The sequence below is a fragment of the Glandiceps talaboti genome, chromosome 15, assembly GCF_964340395.1.
Source record: "Glandiceps talaboti chromosome 15, keGlaTala1.1, whole genome shotgun sequence".
NCBI classification, from domain to species: Eukaryota; Metazoa; Hemichordata; class Enteropneusta; family Spengelidae; genus Glandiceps; species Glandiceps talaboti.
The window spans coordinates 22,777,135-22,794,272 of NC_135563.1; the positions used below are offsets into that span (position 1 = coordinate 22,777,135).

The following is a 17,138-nucleotide window of genomic DNA, read 5'->3' on the forward strand; positions in this document are numbered from 1 at the left end:
GCCTGGCATGCGACTACTTTGTCCGTCTGTATGTTTGTTTGGTTAGTTGGTTGTTTGTTTGGCTGGGGTTGATGGGATTGACTGGATTGGTTGGTACGGTTGGTTGGGTGGTTGGTTGGTTGCCTGGCTACCAGTTCAGATACAATCTATGGTACTCCCAAGCGTCTTGGTATGGATTAACTTAGTATACTTCCGCACACACTGCCATATATAATGAATATGTAATGTCGTTTCGATAAGTCAAAATCAACAGTTCGTCGAATTGATCACTGGCCTTGCAGATCAATGTTTATTGTTGCATAGTGCAAGGCATGAATCGACACAGGTACGTAAGGCCCTTGTTGACGAGAAAACATTAAAAAAAACGTCCGATTTCATGATCACTTATTTACAGATCAGTCAAATATAGATCATTGAGATGTGTGGTACTGTATAAAGGACGAACTTGGCGGTGATTGTGAAGTAAATATTTTGCGTTCACTTCCATTCAGGAAGGTCTTGATTTCAGCTCCTGAATGCAGAAAACGATGTCTCAAGACATACCTGATCAACTGTTGATGTTAAAATCGAAGTTACATTGATGTCATCCCTAAACTGTAATTTCGTTGCTGTAATTTCTTCACTTCCGTCTGTATGTCTTTTGTCCTTCCGGGGAACATAATATTTCTCATTCAATTCAGTTAAAGAGAGAGGATATTGATCTGTTACGACAAAGACATCGTTTTACTATAAAAATACAAAGTGACTGTGCAGATCTATGCAGTCAAAACAACATACATCTAACCAAAGTTAAGTAATAGTATGTCGCATACACGCAATGTTAACACATTATGAAAATAATCATGAGAATGCAAATTTGTTTGTCTCATGACCAATGGCTGAATAGTATAACATATGCATACATACATACATACATACATACATACATACATACATACATACATACATACACACACACACACACACACATACATACATACATACATACATACATACATACATACATACATACATACATACACACACACACACACACACACACACACACACACACACACACACACACACACACACACACACACATTACTATGATGTATAAAACAAGAACATGCTAGAACGAACATGTGTACAAGGCCTTGCCCACCTCCTGTAATGGTAGCACCCACAAAGTCAGTGACTGGTACTATTGTATCATTTTTTCCTGCATCGTCTCACTTGACGACATATGTTGATCTTCCTGTATAACCAAACACTCCATATATGGTAAAATACTCCAATATGACATGAATATTTATACACTGAACATCAGATGTTTTTGATACTTCCTAAAGCGGCGACATCTATCTGTTTGAGCGAGATTGGTCAGAGAATATAATACATAGCTGCTATTCCTCAACAGGTAAGGGAGCACAATATTTCTTTTCTGATCAGTAACTGTCTATATGCGTATCTCTTCTTTCTAAAGCTATGTGAAATCAGTGTGTAACAGCCTTCATTCATATACTATCATGTGTCATATGAGTTGTAAGCAACACATATTTGGATGTTGATGTTGTGACCAGTAAATCCTATGAGTATGAGTAAAATTCGTGTTTGACCGGATGGTTTCTATTTTATACTAATAAATTAACATTGCATTTTTGTAATTATCATAAAATACCAATATTTTCATCTAATAATTCTCCTAATAAGCCAATCATTAACACAATTTGGGTTTGGCAATGCGATCCAGTTTGAATTGCATATGTTCTTATATTTTTCATACAGAGTGTATTTAAGATTTACTTGGATAGGATAAGAAAATTACTACAATAGGTTGAAGTACGAATGTATTTACATCTTTTGTAATACACAACATTTCACCATAAACACACTGGCGTCAGAATCCTTATGACTCGATAATTTTAATGTAATTGCACATAGCTTTATCTAATCTTAATAATTGACTGGGAGGACTATGTCACTTCAAGATCAATTCTTATCTCTGTGATGAGTACGATCCCGTATGACCTATAACCATCAGTATCGTATTGACAAATTGGGAATTCTGCGTAGCTGTACCATTACGAGCACTTCCTAATTTCTGAAATGAACTCTTTCGAAATTGGATCTTGCTTGCTGCCAGCTGGTGAAACATATCTGCGGTGTGTGCATTTCTCTTCACTGGAGAAAAATGCCATCACCTTGAAGATTCAGTTGACAGGCTGTCAGTTCAGATTCACCACACAAACCCATAACACTGTAAACTGCCGATTTGTTAAAACTGTAATGATCTTGTAAATGTTGTTCATAGAATGTCAAGATAGTCTGTTAATTCGTACTCATATCCTTGTTGAATTAAATTAATCAGCATATCGCAGTATAGTACACATTATATTTTATATTATGATGTAATTAACGATATGTTAATGACTACGTACTCATATAATTCAAAGATCACGAAAGAAATAAGCATGTGAATATAGTTATATTTGTGTAATTGTCTAATTAATCAATACTGATCACGCGTGTGCGATTTATGTTTGACCAAAGGAATGAACAAAGTACGATTATTCATAAATATTTTCAATTCAACTTGTCTTGTTAGTTACTTGGCATTGGTATGACAACAAACAACTCAGAGACCTCCCTACCTTTATTGCATTACAGTTTTTGTTCCCCAAGGCCCACTAGAAATTTAAAAAAGACAATATTAGAAGGTTTGTATTCATTGTGTGTTGTTGTACATGACGTTGGGTTGACAGCACAATTACCAACACTCTTTGTAATCAGTTGAAGTCTTATTGAAAAATGATGCTACCGTCCGGACTGTATTTGGTAGGATTTATCATGATATTTCACTTAGCGTTCAGCGTCAGAGGTTTACTAACGACCTGTGACCTGTACATTTTATTATTGCAATTGGTTTTAGTAACATGTCCGCCATTTTCAATCATTTTGCATCTAATAGTATGCCGGAACTTAATTGGACGGTGGCATTGTAGACATACAACTACGATTCTCATTAGGTCTCAACGTCCAAATAAAGGAAGATAATCTGAGGTTATCATTGCTAGCATGCTGTCGTAAAACTACGAACTGCCTTTTTCCTAAAATATGACATAATTATAATATATAAACCTTTCAAACATCTATGTCATGTCCTTGTTCTTAAACTATATTCTATAACAACTGCAAACTATACCAATATGTCGCAACTGTTGCCATAATCTATATGTCAGTGCGATATGATATCCAGTTTTCTGTATATTGTATATTGCATAGTGTGTTTTGATACAGACCCATACATTGTAATTGCCTTATTTTAAAATAAATTATCAACTTTGTGTCTCTATCGACTACTCACTATTCGATGACGTACATGTAGGTGTCTTCAACCCACACACTTTTTCTATTTTATCATTAATGATCACTTCTATCATATTTCTTGTCGGTACCATTGCATATACCATGCATCCACAGACTATGAGTCATCTAGGTTTCTAGCTTGTGACTATTTTTAACTAGTTTATAATTTGGCTTAGGTGTGGAAACAAAAAAAAATCCTCTTATTTAGTTACGCGTTGCAAGATATATTATCGCTTGTTGCCTAATTGGGTGAAGGAGAAGGAAAACACGAACACACGTTCTATTTTATGGTTTAATGAATCGAAACCAGGGAGATGGTGTATAGGTAGATTATCACAAAGTGATGATAGTCATAGTTTAGTAAGCATGTTGACCTGGACAATGAAGTAGGATTGACCCGTGGTCAAAACATGTTTACATTTTATGTAAATCTGAGCATTTACTTTGTATGTACATTTCTTGGTAGTGAATTATGAGTTGAGTTGTTGAAGTTAAATCAGTTAGCAGAGAATTGCCATACTAGATTGACATATGGCTGAATTTCGTGGCAAACAAGTTGTCTACATAAGAACAATGTAAACAACGCGGGGACACTGTAATTTAGATACTAACTGTAGTATGCTGCTGGAGTCATTTAAGGAGAAATTCTAAACTCTAGGATTGCAAGCTCAACGTCGAATATCGTACATCGACTGTGAACTGTGTGTGGAACAGAACATGTCGTATGTATCTTCGACATCCTCTACGATTTTCGTGCTGTGTTACGTATCTATGGGTAGTTTCAAGTCCGCACTTCAACAAAGAACAGACTAACTCTGTGAGTAGTTGATATTTTTAGCCACAACCAAAGATTAATAGTATTAAAGTGTGTATTTTAATTTATTAAGCTAGTTTATAGTTTTAATACAAGCAATTCTGCTGTACAACGTGTTATATTTTTATTCTACTTTGGTAATAAGACCAGTTTGAGTGAAAGTTGTGAATTCTTAATGTTGTCTGTGTTTTTCCCTCCTATATCTTCATTTTTGTGAACCATCCCTAACCCATCTTGTACATCATCAAAACTCGGCTTTCGTGATAATACCCTGAAGGTGAAATGTGCATATTTCTATATGCCGCGAGGATAATGGCCGAACTATCTCTTCTTTTTTCACGTTCAAGGTCATCGAAAGTCACTTTACCGTAATTTTGCATATAGTTCCTACTTATGGAAGTACAGTAGAGTCTTTTAGAATTGGCGGTATAGTAATTATTTAGGCTTAACATTTCATTAAAACGTTGAGGCAGCTCCCTTTAAAAACTAAATTATGAGGGAATAACTGTAATATATCATGACTACTAAATCAATCACATTGTGCATATTATAGCAAGAGGAAATTTACAACACAACACAATACAACACAACACAACACAACACAACACAACACAACAACGTTAACAGCCTTTTCGTTGAAGCGAGAATGTTAAAGTCTTACTATACAAATATCAATATTTTAAAATTGGCGAATTGACAATTGATAAAACCAGAATGGAAAGATTTGATAAGAGACCTGTCAACTCGATTTGATATTCTTTGTCGTAATTTATCCAATTTATCCAATTTATCTAATGATATTAGATAGGCAGGCCTCTTTCTTTAAGTGAGTGGAAAAGGATCGGCTGTGTAACAACGAGTCATTTGTACTGATGGTAATACATTTGAATCTACATAGTACCTTATTTAGTCATTTTATCCGTTTGTTTAGGCCTAATAAAACGCTCAATTTTAGAATAGGTAGATTTTTTATTTTATATTTTCTTTTCAGTTGTGTGTATCTAGGTCAGGTAGTTATGAGTTTTCAAAAAGGTGTCTGTTATACGTTTCTTCCCATCACAAGTACAGCCATTACAGATTGGAAGAACAGTTCTATATTGTCCTTTTACATGTAAGTTGATGCCAGTTTCTGCGTCCACTATTTCTGGCGAGACTTCACACAATTTTCATGATTTAATTATTTTTTTCTCGTACATGTAAAAAAACCATTTAGGGTCGACAGTGAAAAACTAGGTGGAGTCAGATAACCGGAATCAAACAATGGATGCAATACCTGTTACTATAGTTATCTGTGACAATACCTGTTACTATAGTTATCTGTGACAATACCTGTTACTATAGTTATCTGTGACAATACCTGTTACTATAGTTATCTGTGACAATACCTGTTACTATAGCTATCTCTGATAATACCTGTTACTGTAGTTATCAATGACAATGTGTACACACGTGCATCGTCACATGTGTCCACAATTTTTACCAGTTACATGTACTTCCGGGTCATGATACGTCACTAACACGTGACTTGTGGGGATTCCACTTCTGTATATCTGGGAAATCGTTTCTGTTGCGGAAATGTCTGACATCGCGGAAATTGCTTTGAAACTGTTATCATTGAGAGCGCTGAAATTGCTTTGAACTCTGTCATTGAGAGCGCTGAAATTGCTTTGAAGTCTGTCATTGAGAGCGCTGAAATTAATTTGAAACACCTAGTCATTGAGAGCGCTGAAATTGCATTGAACTCTGTCATTGAGAGCGCTGAAATTGCTTTGAACTCTGTCATTGAGAGCGCTGAAATTGCTTTGATCTCTGTCATTGAGAGCGCTGAAATTGCTTTAAACTGTCATTGACATCGCAGAAATTGCTTTGAAACGCCCAGTCATTGAGAGTGCTGAAATTGCTTTGAACTCTATCATCGAGAGCGCTGAAATTGCCTTGAACTCTGCTCTGTCATTGAGAGCACGGAAATTGCTTTGAAACGCCCAGTCATTGAGAGCGCGGAAATTGTACCCCTCGTCCACCGTATGATTTTGACGTGAAATTGATTTTAACATATTAAAGCCAAGTTCAACATTTTCCAAGATGAGTAAAACTCAAAATAGATGAATGGGTGTTGCGGACTCAAGGAGTGCAAATTAAATTTCGTATATTCAGGAAATAATATCGAAAAAATGTTACGCATTCTGCAACATGACAAGTCTATAACATTGCTATACTTCAATAATAACATTTGCACCAGTGCTAGACTTCTTTTCAAGTAGGCTATGTCTTCAAGATTCACATTAGAATTTATTACATATGTACCACACTGTACATTGATGTACCGTTAAAAATTAAATCGGTATTTTCAAAGGTGATTATGCAAATGAATTCTGCCAGACTAGATATATTTTTTTTGCGATTTTCCGGGATATGTTGATACATGTGTTGAAAGCTATAATACAGCGTGGAGTTGGTCACGGACTCGTTCACTTTAAATCTGTTCGAAACTACTATCGTAAGTCACAGGGGATTTCACTCTACATGTATTTGTCTACTTTCAGAGTTTGATTCATCTTTAGAGATTCGAGTACATTCATAAAATTGTTATCATTGTGCACTACCTGTAACTGGGTATTATTTTTTCAATCAGACAACCAACAAAATATTCACTGAAATCACACATAATACCAATAATAGACATAGTACACGTCAATTAGAGGTCTATTGTATCTATAAAAATAATAGTTCATAAGTCGAAATTAATTGTGATTCATTTGGGGGGGGGGGGGATTTTCGGGTGCAAATCCCAAATCTATTTGAGTGGATATATTGAACCATACTGTCTACTGTAATAAACCTACAGGTGATCCAGGGTGTACATGTACGATATTACGAGTAAATCATACCTCACAAAACAATCTGTAAAGAACGTTCCAGTTTCAGCTTATGCACTTTAATACTGCAGCAGAATTTGATGACATTCGTATTATATGGGTGTATGAAATACTATTCTCAGTCGTAACACTACATTTTCACTTGAATCAGGCTCGTTCATTGTATACTAAATGGCAGCCAGAGAAATAATATTTCATTTCTGCCTAAAGTCAATGTATATCAGTTCTATTCCCATACGCATAACATGGCTGTCTTTCAAGATTCCTATTATCGGAAATAGCAGTAGACACATTTTAATCCAACATTGTTGTTGCATGATGTTATTTATTGGATAGATGACAGTGGAAACTTTGGGAGCCGGGGGTCGAAAAGTTGAAAATATTACATGTACTGTAAAAAAAAAAAGTGCGCTCATTAGGTTTCAACCATTAGAATTTTATCGAGTATGTCATGATCATAAACGTCTATGAAGTGGAAATTATTTATGATTAGCAATCAATGTAACTAACCATTTGTGGCATAATTTGAAAAATGCGAACATATTTTACTGATATATTTCATCATTTTAACAACGTAACAAGACAAACGGAAGAAATATTATCGCTCTCATATCGCTTTTTCTCTAAATATATAGATTATCTGGAATTTACCATAGAAGCAAATTATTTGTGTTAGACAATTACTAATATTGTATCAAAATGAATTCAAATATTTAAGGTAAGTATGACAAAATGGGTAACAGTAACCTGTACAGGTTTCCAAAGTGTTCTCAAATCTGTAAGTTATTACTGGCTGAATTAGAATATCTGCGTTGTTTACGTGCATCTGTACTGCATTGTACTTTCATACAGAATCCAGTTTAACATACTGAACCCTAGTGTTGACGTCACCAGTAACCACATAAGTCAACGCGGTTTTCATTAGCGTCAATGATAAACCCAGCGGATTAGGATGTATTGAAGGTTTTGGAAAAATCCAGACAGAACGGAATTCTGCAATACATGAAATAAAATTGTACCACCTAGGTGCATCATACAAAGAACGGTTATTCGATCATTGTCGACACCATGTGCTACACCTGCATTACTATAGGGGGGGGGGTAGAATAAGTCGATCTCCTTGATCTATTTTGACCCTCTTGAGTGAGGTAAGCCATTATAATTGCTGGTATTGGTAACTAGAATTACCAATTTCGTCTACGAGAAAAAAGCTCTTAAAGCTACACTAGCTGTAACTGGGGTATTATCCAACAACCAACAATATAAACACAGTCATTTGAAACAAAAAATAATGTGAATTTTCCAAAAGCGCATCGACTTTGAGTTATCCTAACTTTTACCTAATTTGGGGACCCTAAATTTTATTGCATATATTTTCAGTACATATATTCAATTTTTATGCTGAAAGTATAGATAAGAAAATGATGGTAGATCTTATACTTATACTAACAATAAGTTGAAATCTTGATTCATTGGGGCGTACTCGAATGGTTTTATCTACAGGGCATTCAATACATCTCATGGTGAACAATATTACGAGTAAGTCATTAATCTAAAAAAATAAATAGTTTCAAAAAAGGTTCCCAGTTACACCTTAATGTACAGTAGAGCTAAAATTCCATCCTACGAACCAGAGACCTCAGAGTCAGTGATATGAGTAACACGAAATTCAATTCTTTTGGATTAGAACGCATTCACATTCGTTGATGTTATGACAACTGGGCGGTAATCATTCATGCAATTGATTGCATTGGTTTTTAGTAAAAGGGGATGCGAGACTTCCACTGAATAGCAGGAATGCTTCATTTCTAAAAGAATACAAATTGAGATATATTTGTTAACTTAGGGATACTTACTGATTTTAAAATAAAATAAGAGACGATGTCCATTCACGACCTAACACTTTTTGGGCAGTGAGGCTTGTACAGAGCTTTGGTATATTGTAAATAGTCTGAAGTGCAAAAATAATCGAGAGATCAGAAGAACAGAAATATTACCTTGAGCGAGTGAATAGGTATCTATTAACTTGTGATATCAAAGAGAATTTTATCCTCTACGGATGGCGGTAAACATTTGACCATGTTCCCGACAGGAGCATTCATGTATAAAAATGTAACATTGACGTTTGAAGGATATTTCCTATCATACAATAATGGTAACAAGGGAACAAAACCCTGACGTATAAAGAATACTAAAGACGAACCTGAATACATAATTTATAGATATTTTTGTATTAAACTCCCAACAATACATGCAAAATTCGTTTTTCAAAATTCAAAACATAGCTATTTTTATCTGAGATGGTTGAAACTCCTTAATATTTAGATTTCAAGGACATATAGACAAAGTGATAATAAGGGTGCTTATCTTTACAATTAGAGTTTTCAACACAATGTCGTCAATTAGGTCGTATTTGTCTGTTGATATGTCTTTGCCTTTGTAATTTGAAACAAGGCTGATTGGCCGTCTGTTCAAATGATATATCACAATATGTGCAAGTTACATTATTAATTGAAGCATGTCAGACATACATGACATACATACATGTAATTTACACGGTATATATCACGATTTCACCAAACTCTATACAGCTCCCGCTTTGATTTTCATGGTACCTAGTACATACGGTTGACCATATTTAAATCCAATTGTTAGAAGTTTGCTGATCTTGAACAAACCTTTTCAGTAAACAACTTTTTGACTTTTTGACAGAAGATATCGAGAGTTTTTGGAGGGAATGTTATGATGATAAATCTTATTTTATGTTTTTGTAATGAAATAAAATAAGGATCGTTAGATTCTATCGCTCACTTTAAGTGTCATATGCCTAAATAACCCCATAATTAGTTCAAGGGGTGTCTCCCCAAAATATCCTGTCCCACTAGACACGTCGACTTTAATTAAAAGGTACCACCTACTTAAAATGTATACATAGAAATCAACAGAGCCTTAAATTCGCATAGATAAAAGGGAGTTCAATGTTCTCGTTGGCCCTATAGCTATTTCCTAATTAATGCCTTTTGTTAAAATGTAGACTCCCTTGTGTAGTAGTGACGTGTTTGGTATAACAACTGACGTTATTGCAAATTGTGATTACATCAATAAAACCTCCCAATTTTGTCGCTGTCGCCATTTTTCACATCTTTCCAAATTAAAAAGATTAAGACGTCAGTAGTTAATATAATGGATGAAGGTCGGACATAATTGGAAATCTCTTATCACATCTTCCATCTTTGCGTTAGTGTGATAATCTTCCGACTACGCAACCGATGATTGAAAACCCCTGAAATAAAGCTAATATAAAACGTCAACAGCGTAAGCTTACTACTGTAACTGATTGATGAAGTAGGTGATTGTTAACGGACACTTCACGTCTCCACTCCTAATTGTTATCTTTCAGATTGCCACTAATAATGCACTGTACATTCCCAGACCTCTTCTTTTAGTGGTCTGAGGTGCTTTTTCATCCTTGTCTGTTTCCCTTGGTATAAAGTGAAACGATTCTCTGAAGCAGTTGTTAATACTATTCTCATTGTAAACACCAAGATCATATTAACATATATATATCCAGACAGTGGCATGGTCTGCAGGTACAGAAATCTAAACGAAGGAACACCAGAGAACTGAACAATGTGAAAACGTGAAAAAAAAACTGCATCGCAATTACAGAGGGTTCAAATGCGTTGCTAAAATGTGTTTCGTTGATATTAGAATATTTGCCGGGATGATGTCTTGGGATATAAACTTAAATTTAATTATATGCAGGTGATAAAGGTTTGCAAACATATTCAAGTCACCAAAGTCAAAGTGAAATAGTAAGTACTCTCGTTTGTATTGACCAGCAAGGAATTCGAGTGGTCAATGGTTACGTTCTGTTTCCATTAATTTATATCTTACATATATCCCATGGTATTTGAAAATCACTTTGGGTAATGCACGTATACAGTTACTATACACACACGTAAACGAAACGCATGGCAAATTTATGCAATTGCATTTGAAAGGTGAGTCCTTTTCCCCTTCGGACCTACTCAAGAGAATTGTGTGCTGGCTCATACATATTCGTCACTAGGAAATGTAATCTGGTAACCCTTGAGTTGTACTTTTAGACTTACACAGACTACCTATCTTGTGGCATGATGCTATTCAATCCCATATACTTTTAGGTTATGAATATATTGCTAAATGTATGTTTTTCTTATGAAAGCCAGTGATGTATTTGCTGATAATTGGTCAAACCTGTACTTCAAATTTTAGGACTGCGTAACTTTCAATTCCCCCCCCCCCCCGTCGAATATCCATAGTTGCCATAAGACCATAAAGTATACAATGCTCATTAGTCAAAACGGATCAAAACTAATTAGAGTACCTGTCAACATTTTGACCTCATTAGGATTTGCCTCTAGTTGTACAACCAACCTGTCACTTTTATTATCCTCTCTCCTCCCCTGTGATGCGCTGCTGGCGATATTTTATTTTGAGTTAACGATCGAGGTAATAAACAGGTCAGTATGTTGACATTTCGCAACTGTTGGACCGGGTTGCAATTATTTTTATTTTCATGATCTCGGTTTCTCAAAATCGCGATATTTTTACTATAGCCAAACAAAGGTAAACACATGGATAGTATATACATCAGAGAGAGAGAGAGAGAGAGAGAGAGAGAGAGAGAGAGAGAGAGAGAGAGAGAGAGAGAGAGAGAGAGAGAGAGAGAGAGAGAGAGAGAGAGTGCGTGTGTGTGTGTGTGTGTGTGTGTGTGTTTTCAAACGCAAACCTAGCGCCTGTATGTGTTTATGCAGGCAACTGTACTCAAAAGATCTCCTTACCTATCGTAAAGGAAGAGAATTTTATTATTTTGTCTGTCTGTCTGTCTGTCTGTCTGTCTGTCTGAAGGTTTGCCCATCTGTTTGTCCTTCTCTGAACACGATATCTCAAAAAATATTGCATCACTTCTAATGACACTGGACAACAATTATTACAAAGTGCACATGTCCTATATATATATATACATATATATATATATATATATATATATATATATATATATATATATATATATATATATATATATATATATATATATATATGGTATATTGGTATGACCAATTATATATATATATATATATATATATATATATATATATATATATATATATATATATATATATATATATATATATATATATATATATATATATATATAGTTTGTTGACTTAGCTTTGATGTTTTCGGTAATTAAGTAATATATCAAGAATGCAAACTCAAATTTCATATAATTTGGTACATGCATTCAAATTAACAAAGTGCATGTATTCGATATAATTTTATGAAGGTTGTAATAGTAATTGGTAATTTGCATAACTGAAGATTTTCGATAAGTGGGCTACAAAGTTAAATGGTGCAGCTTATAATATTAATGATTCCTTTGCCTAATTAATGATTTTTGGTAATTATGCAACATCGTTTTTGTAAGCTTCAATTTTCATATAGTTTGGTATACTTATTTAATTGACACCATGTATGAGAGTTTTTCTCAGAATATTGCCTTCTGACAATGTGTGTAGGCACCAAAGTTTATCTAAAGGCTTTGCCTTGTAAGAAGGCATTCACTTTAGATCTGGTCTCTATATAACAAATGTTTCCATTATCAATCCCCTTGTAAGTATAAAGTCATACTACACCTAGATAATTACATCTTTATGAAGCCAAAATGACAGAAATGAAAAGTGTTTTTCTTTTTCTCTAATCTATGTTGATATGGAATTGTTAGGGAAATTGGATAGGGAAATACGATATGACTATTCAGTCCACCACCGTACATGACTCTGTATCGTGTAGGGTCGATACGGATGTTCGCGACCAACTCATACATAATAAAAACAAAACTGAAATAACAACGACGAGACGGTGAACCTATAGCGACGTCAACTACACTGAGACGACTATTCCAAATCGTGACGAGTTTTATTCATCTTTATTTACTGTTTTAGCTGAGTGGTAATGAGAAGGTAAATGCACTTTATCTGAGTGCATTAGTAGACTTGAAATACGCCATCTTGGGTTGATATAGTTTGATCTGTGTTTGTCAGTCTCGCCAAATTATTCATGTGGTTTGAGGCTGTAGTCTCCTTCAATGCATTGACATGTATGTAAATTGGTGGCCTCAAACTAAGGCTCGCTTAAAGACTAGAAATGCTTTCAAGAACACAACCAGTAGATACATGTCTTGAATTGTTCATATAGACTAGTTATCTTGTAGGGATTTGTCTACTAACTGTGATTATGATTTGATCGTCCAAGCCGATAGGGCGAGGACACAAGCTACAGTAATCTTAATTCATTCATCTTTCAATGGGCTGTGATTGAAATCGTACTTTATACAATGACGTCTGAGATTAATAAGAGTTACCCTCGTAAATCGTACATTTTTCATCCATTTGTGCAATTACAACTACTCACAGCATTCCAAGCTGTGACAAACAAGTAAATTAAATCAAATAGGTGTGGCGCTTACCCACAAGGTGTACGTGCAAAGTACACAGGCCCCTCCTTTTCAAGTTGAATTTGGCTTTGTGGTTAAAGTTGTAGGGTTTCTATTGATAAGTGGCCGAAAAATTACCAACATGAGCCCAAGTAACCACAGATTTAACGCCCAAAGTGAGTAAAAAACAACAAGAAAATGTCTGACATGTTCCGTGTGAACTTTCCTTAGACAACTTTTCACAATTGTTATCTGAAGTGTAAAGTCGAAAATTTCAGTTTGTGTTTGGAACAAAAGTGTGATTTGTTCCTACGACAGAATTTTTTACAATTGTTTAACTTTGTATTACAGATTGCCTTCTGGGGACCGACGACGATTTTAGAGGTGTCTGTAACAATGTCTAGTATAGGATCACTCCACTGGCTAGCAGAAAATGGCTCGAATTCATCAATGCTCACCTTCGGTGAGAGGAGGGAGTTGCCAGGGACAATTTTACTCAGAAATATATCATGGCTGACGATTCTCCTTTACTCATTTGTCTTTATCATCGGATCGATTGGAAATGCTCTTTTAGTTGGCACTGTTATTTGCTATAGAAGTTTACACAATGTCACCAACTTCTTCATCGCAAACCTAGCCGCGTCAGACTTTATCATGTGTATATTTTGCATTCCATGGACACTGGCACACAGTCTGATGGATGACTGGATCTTCGGGGAATCGATGTGTCGTTTTGTTCCTATGGTACAAGCAATATCTGTCTACGTCTCTGTGATGTCGCATGTCGTTATTGCGATAGATAGATACTTTGCCATCATGCATCCATTGAGAGCCCGCCTGACATTAACAGCATGCTCCGTAATAATCGCGGTCTCGTGGCTCATTGCATGTTGCTTGGCATCTCCCATAGCAGCTTACACTCACCAGTTCGATTTACGTTCATTTGGACTCGGCATAGTTTGTTTTGAGTTATGGCCAACTCCATCTCGTCGGACAACATACGGTATATCATTGCTTCTAATCCAGTACATCACTCCACTAATAATTGTTACAGTCATTTACACCAGAATGTCCTTAAACTTAAACCGACGAGTCGCACCTGGTGTTATCACCGACGAACAAGAATACGTTGAAACAAGACGTAAACAAAGAACGAACCGATTGCTTGTTGCAGTCATAGCTAGCTTTGCTCTATCCTGGTTGCCCTTCAACGTGGTCATGGTGGTAACTGACATTAATGTCAACCTCATTGACAGTACATATTTCAATGTCACTTTTTTATTTTGTCACATATTGGCTATGAGTTCTACATGCTACAACCCCTTCATATATGCGTGGTTACATTCTAAATTTCACGGGAAAGTCAAAAACATATTACCATGTTGGCGCCGTAGCCATGGTAAGAACGATGTCGTAATACTAAACATTCACTGCAATCACGACAAGAATTCAGATTCGTCAGAAAGAAAGCTAGCGACAATTTCTAGTCAGGAAGTTGCAACTTTCCACTCACAAAATGGGCATAATCTTCCCCATTCAAGTGAGTTTACCACTACGACGCCATCTCGGAACGAATCAAGTCAACTTAATGCTGAGAATAGTGCAGAATGTAAATATATACCTGTCTACCATTTTGAGGAAGGAGAATCTCGAATTTGATTACTTTACATTTCTGGCATTGAGTGCGTTCCCGCCATATTTGTTCACTAAATTTTTGCTTTTTTCACAATTTTTGAAACTGATCTTAGACTGCGCTATCTATAATCGTTATTTATATTATTCGTGTCAACTATATATTCAAGTCAACACCGGCTTGTTTTTAATTTGGGCTTGCTTTTTTGTTTTTCAGACAAAAGTAAGGTTTGTAGGGATACGAAACTAGTCTTTATTTATTTACTAAAATAAGTCATTAATACGCTTTAGTTGAACAATTTTGATAATTAATTTTAGACGAACTGAGTCTAGAATCATTCTTTAAGATTTGCTTGGCGCCATTTCATTTTTAAAAACAAACTTCAAAAAATGTCAGTATTGTAGAGTAGTTAGTCTATTACACAATAGACATTGTTGGAGAAGAACTTTCCAACGTTTATGATTGCGCATGCACGGAATATTCTAGGGGGGGGGGACAATTGTGAAGACTTTATTGTGACAGTAATACCAGTAACATACTGTTCCTGTCATGTATGTTTTGAGTCAACACAAGTTACTTTTTAACCATGGTTTGTTTGTTTGTTTGTGTGTGTGTTTGTTTGTATTGCTAGTTATTATTATTATTATTACAATGTAATAAGTTGTTGATAAGTTTAAAGTTCGATAAGCGTTGAAAGTGACTTTAGTTTAGAATCATGGATGTCATATTTATTCTAAGATTTGACTCAATTTCTGTTTATCGTGACCAAATGTGTTTGTAAATCTGTCAATGTATTACAGTAGGCACGTCAGCTACTAATGATCGAACATTCTGGCGTAAATATGTACAACTGATTATTTTACTGCAACGGTGCTATCATTAATCAGTCATTCCTGTCATTTACGGTTTGAGCAAAGACCAATTGAACCTCCCCTTATTTGTGTGTTTGTATTTTGAGCACAGAACTCACATTTGACACTTAGTCATTAATGTTACCAGTAAGTTCAGAGATCAACACCCAGTTTTTATTTGTATATCAGACAACTAAAAGAATTTGAATGTATTTTAATGCATTGTCAGTGATGAATTAATAAAACAAGTATAAAGCCAAGTACTACGTGTGTGTGGTGCATATATTGTTTTCAAGCTGAAGGGTAGGTCATGAACAGATAATGAAAACTAATGAAGCAGTATATCCCCTTCAGCATGACGGGTAGAAACAAAGCAAGTCTACTCATTCCAACATAAGTATAATATTCATGGGTTTGTTGATTTTATATATTTAGCTCTCTTCTACTTTGTCTACTTCGACATTAATTCTCATCAAAGCATATTAACAAAACGCTGATACTCTCGAATGTTAGAGTTGGGCCACAGTGCAGGCCGGCTTCAATTTGATAAATATATTTAGAACGATAGCGAGAGGCCCCACAAAGACGCATTCTTTTATACAGGTGAATTCTGAAATATTTGGTTGACGCACCTGTGAGGCATCCAAATGTTTATGTATTTGAATAAGAATCAAATCTTACCATCAACTGGACAGGAGTGCAACTGATAATGCAAATCCACATTATGAAATCTATAATTAAAGGCCTATTATTCAATCCCAGGTTCTCGCATTACTTCTGCTTAATTAATGAGTCATATCAAATAGAAATACTCTTTCGTCCAGGACCAAAGTTTTCTATAGGTCTAACAAACATAATTTTTACTTCCACATCTTTACCTATATATTTACATTCTGTGAATCAAGACGCTCAAATGTTTGCTATTAATTTTACACATATTAATAGGTACCTATAATCTTGGGATCCAATTTCTGTTAAACTGTGAGAGGGATATAAAACGTTATAGATAACACTGAGACTGATACGACGATGAGTAATTGAGTCGGGATCTTCCATGACACTAAGTATAGGGCTGACTATAGCATTCACAGTCGACTGTGAGGGCGCTTTTCTTCCATCTGTGTGTCCCATGGGG

At 35.3% G+C, this 17,138-nt stretch overlaps 1 protein-coding gene across 1 annotated transcript; it reads left to right on the forward strand.

Moving 5' to 3' along the window:
- The first annotated feature begins 1,341 nt into the window (after window positions 1–1,341).
- LOC144446357 (prolactin-releasing peptide receptor-like) lies at window positions 1,342–15,178 on the forward strand. The gene is made up of 2 exons (XM_078136103.1): window positions 1,342–1,399; window positions 13,871–15,178. The coding sequence occupies exon 2, from the start codon at window positions 13,916–13,918 to the stop codon at window positions 15,176–15,178; it is 1,263 nt and encodes a 420-aa protein (XP_077992229.1). The 5' UTR covers window positions 1,342–1,399; window positions 13,871–13,915.
- The last annotated feature ends 1,960 nt before the right edge of the window (window positions 15,179–17,138 follow it).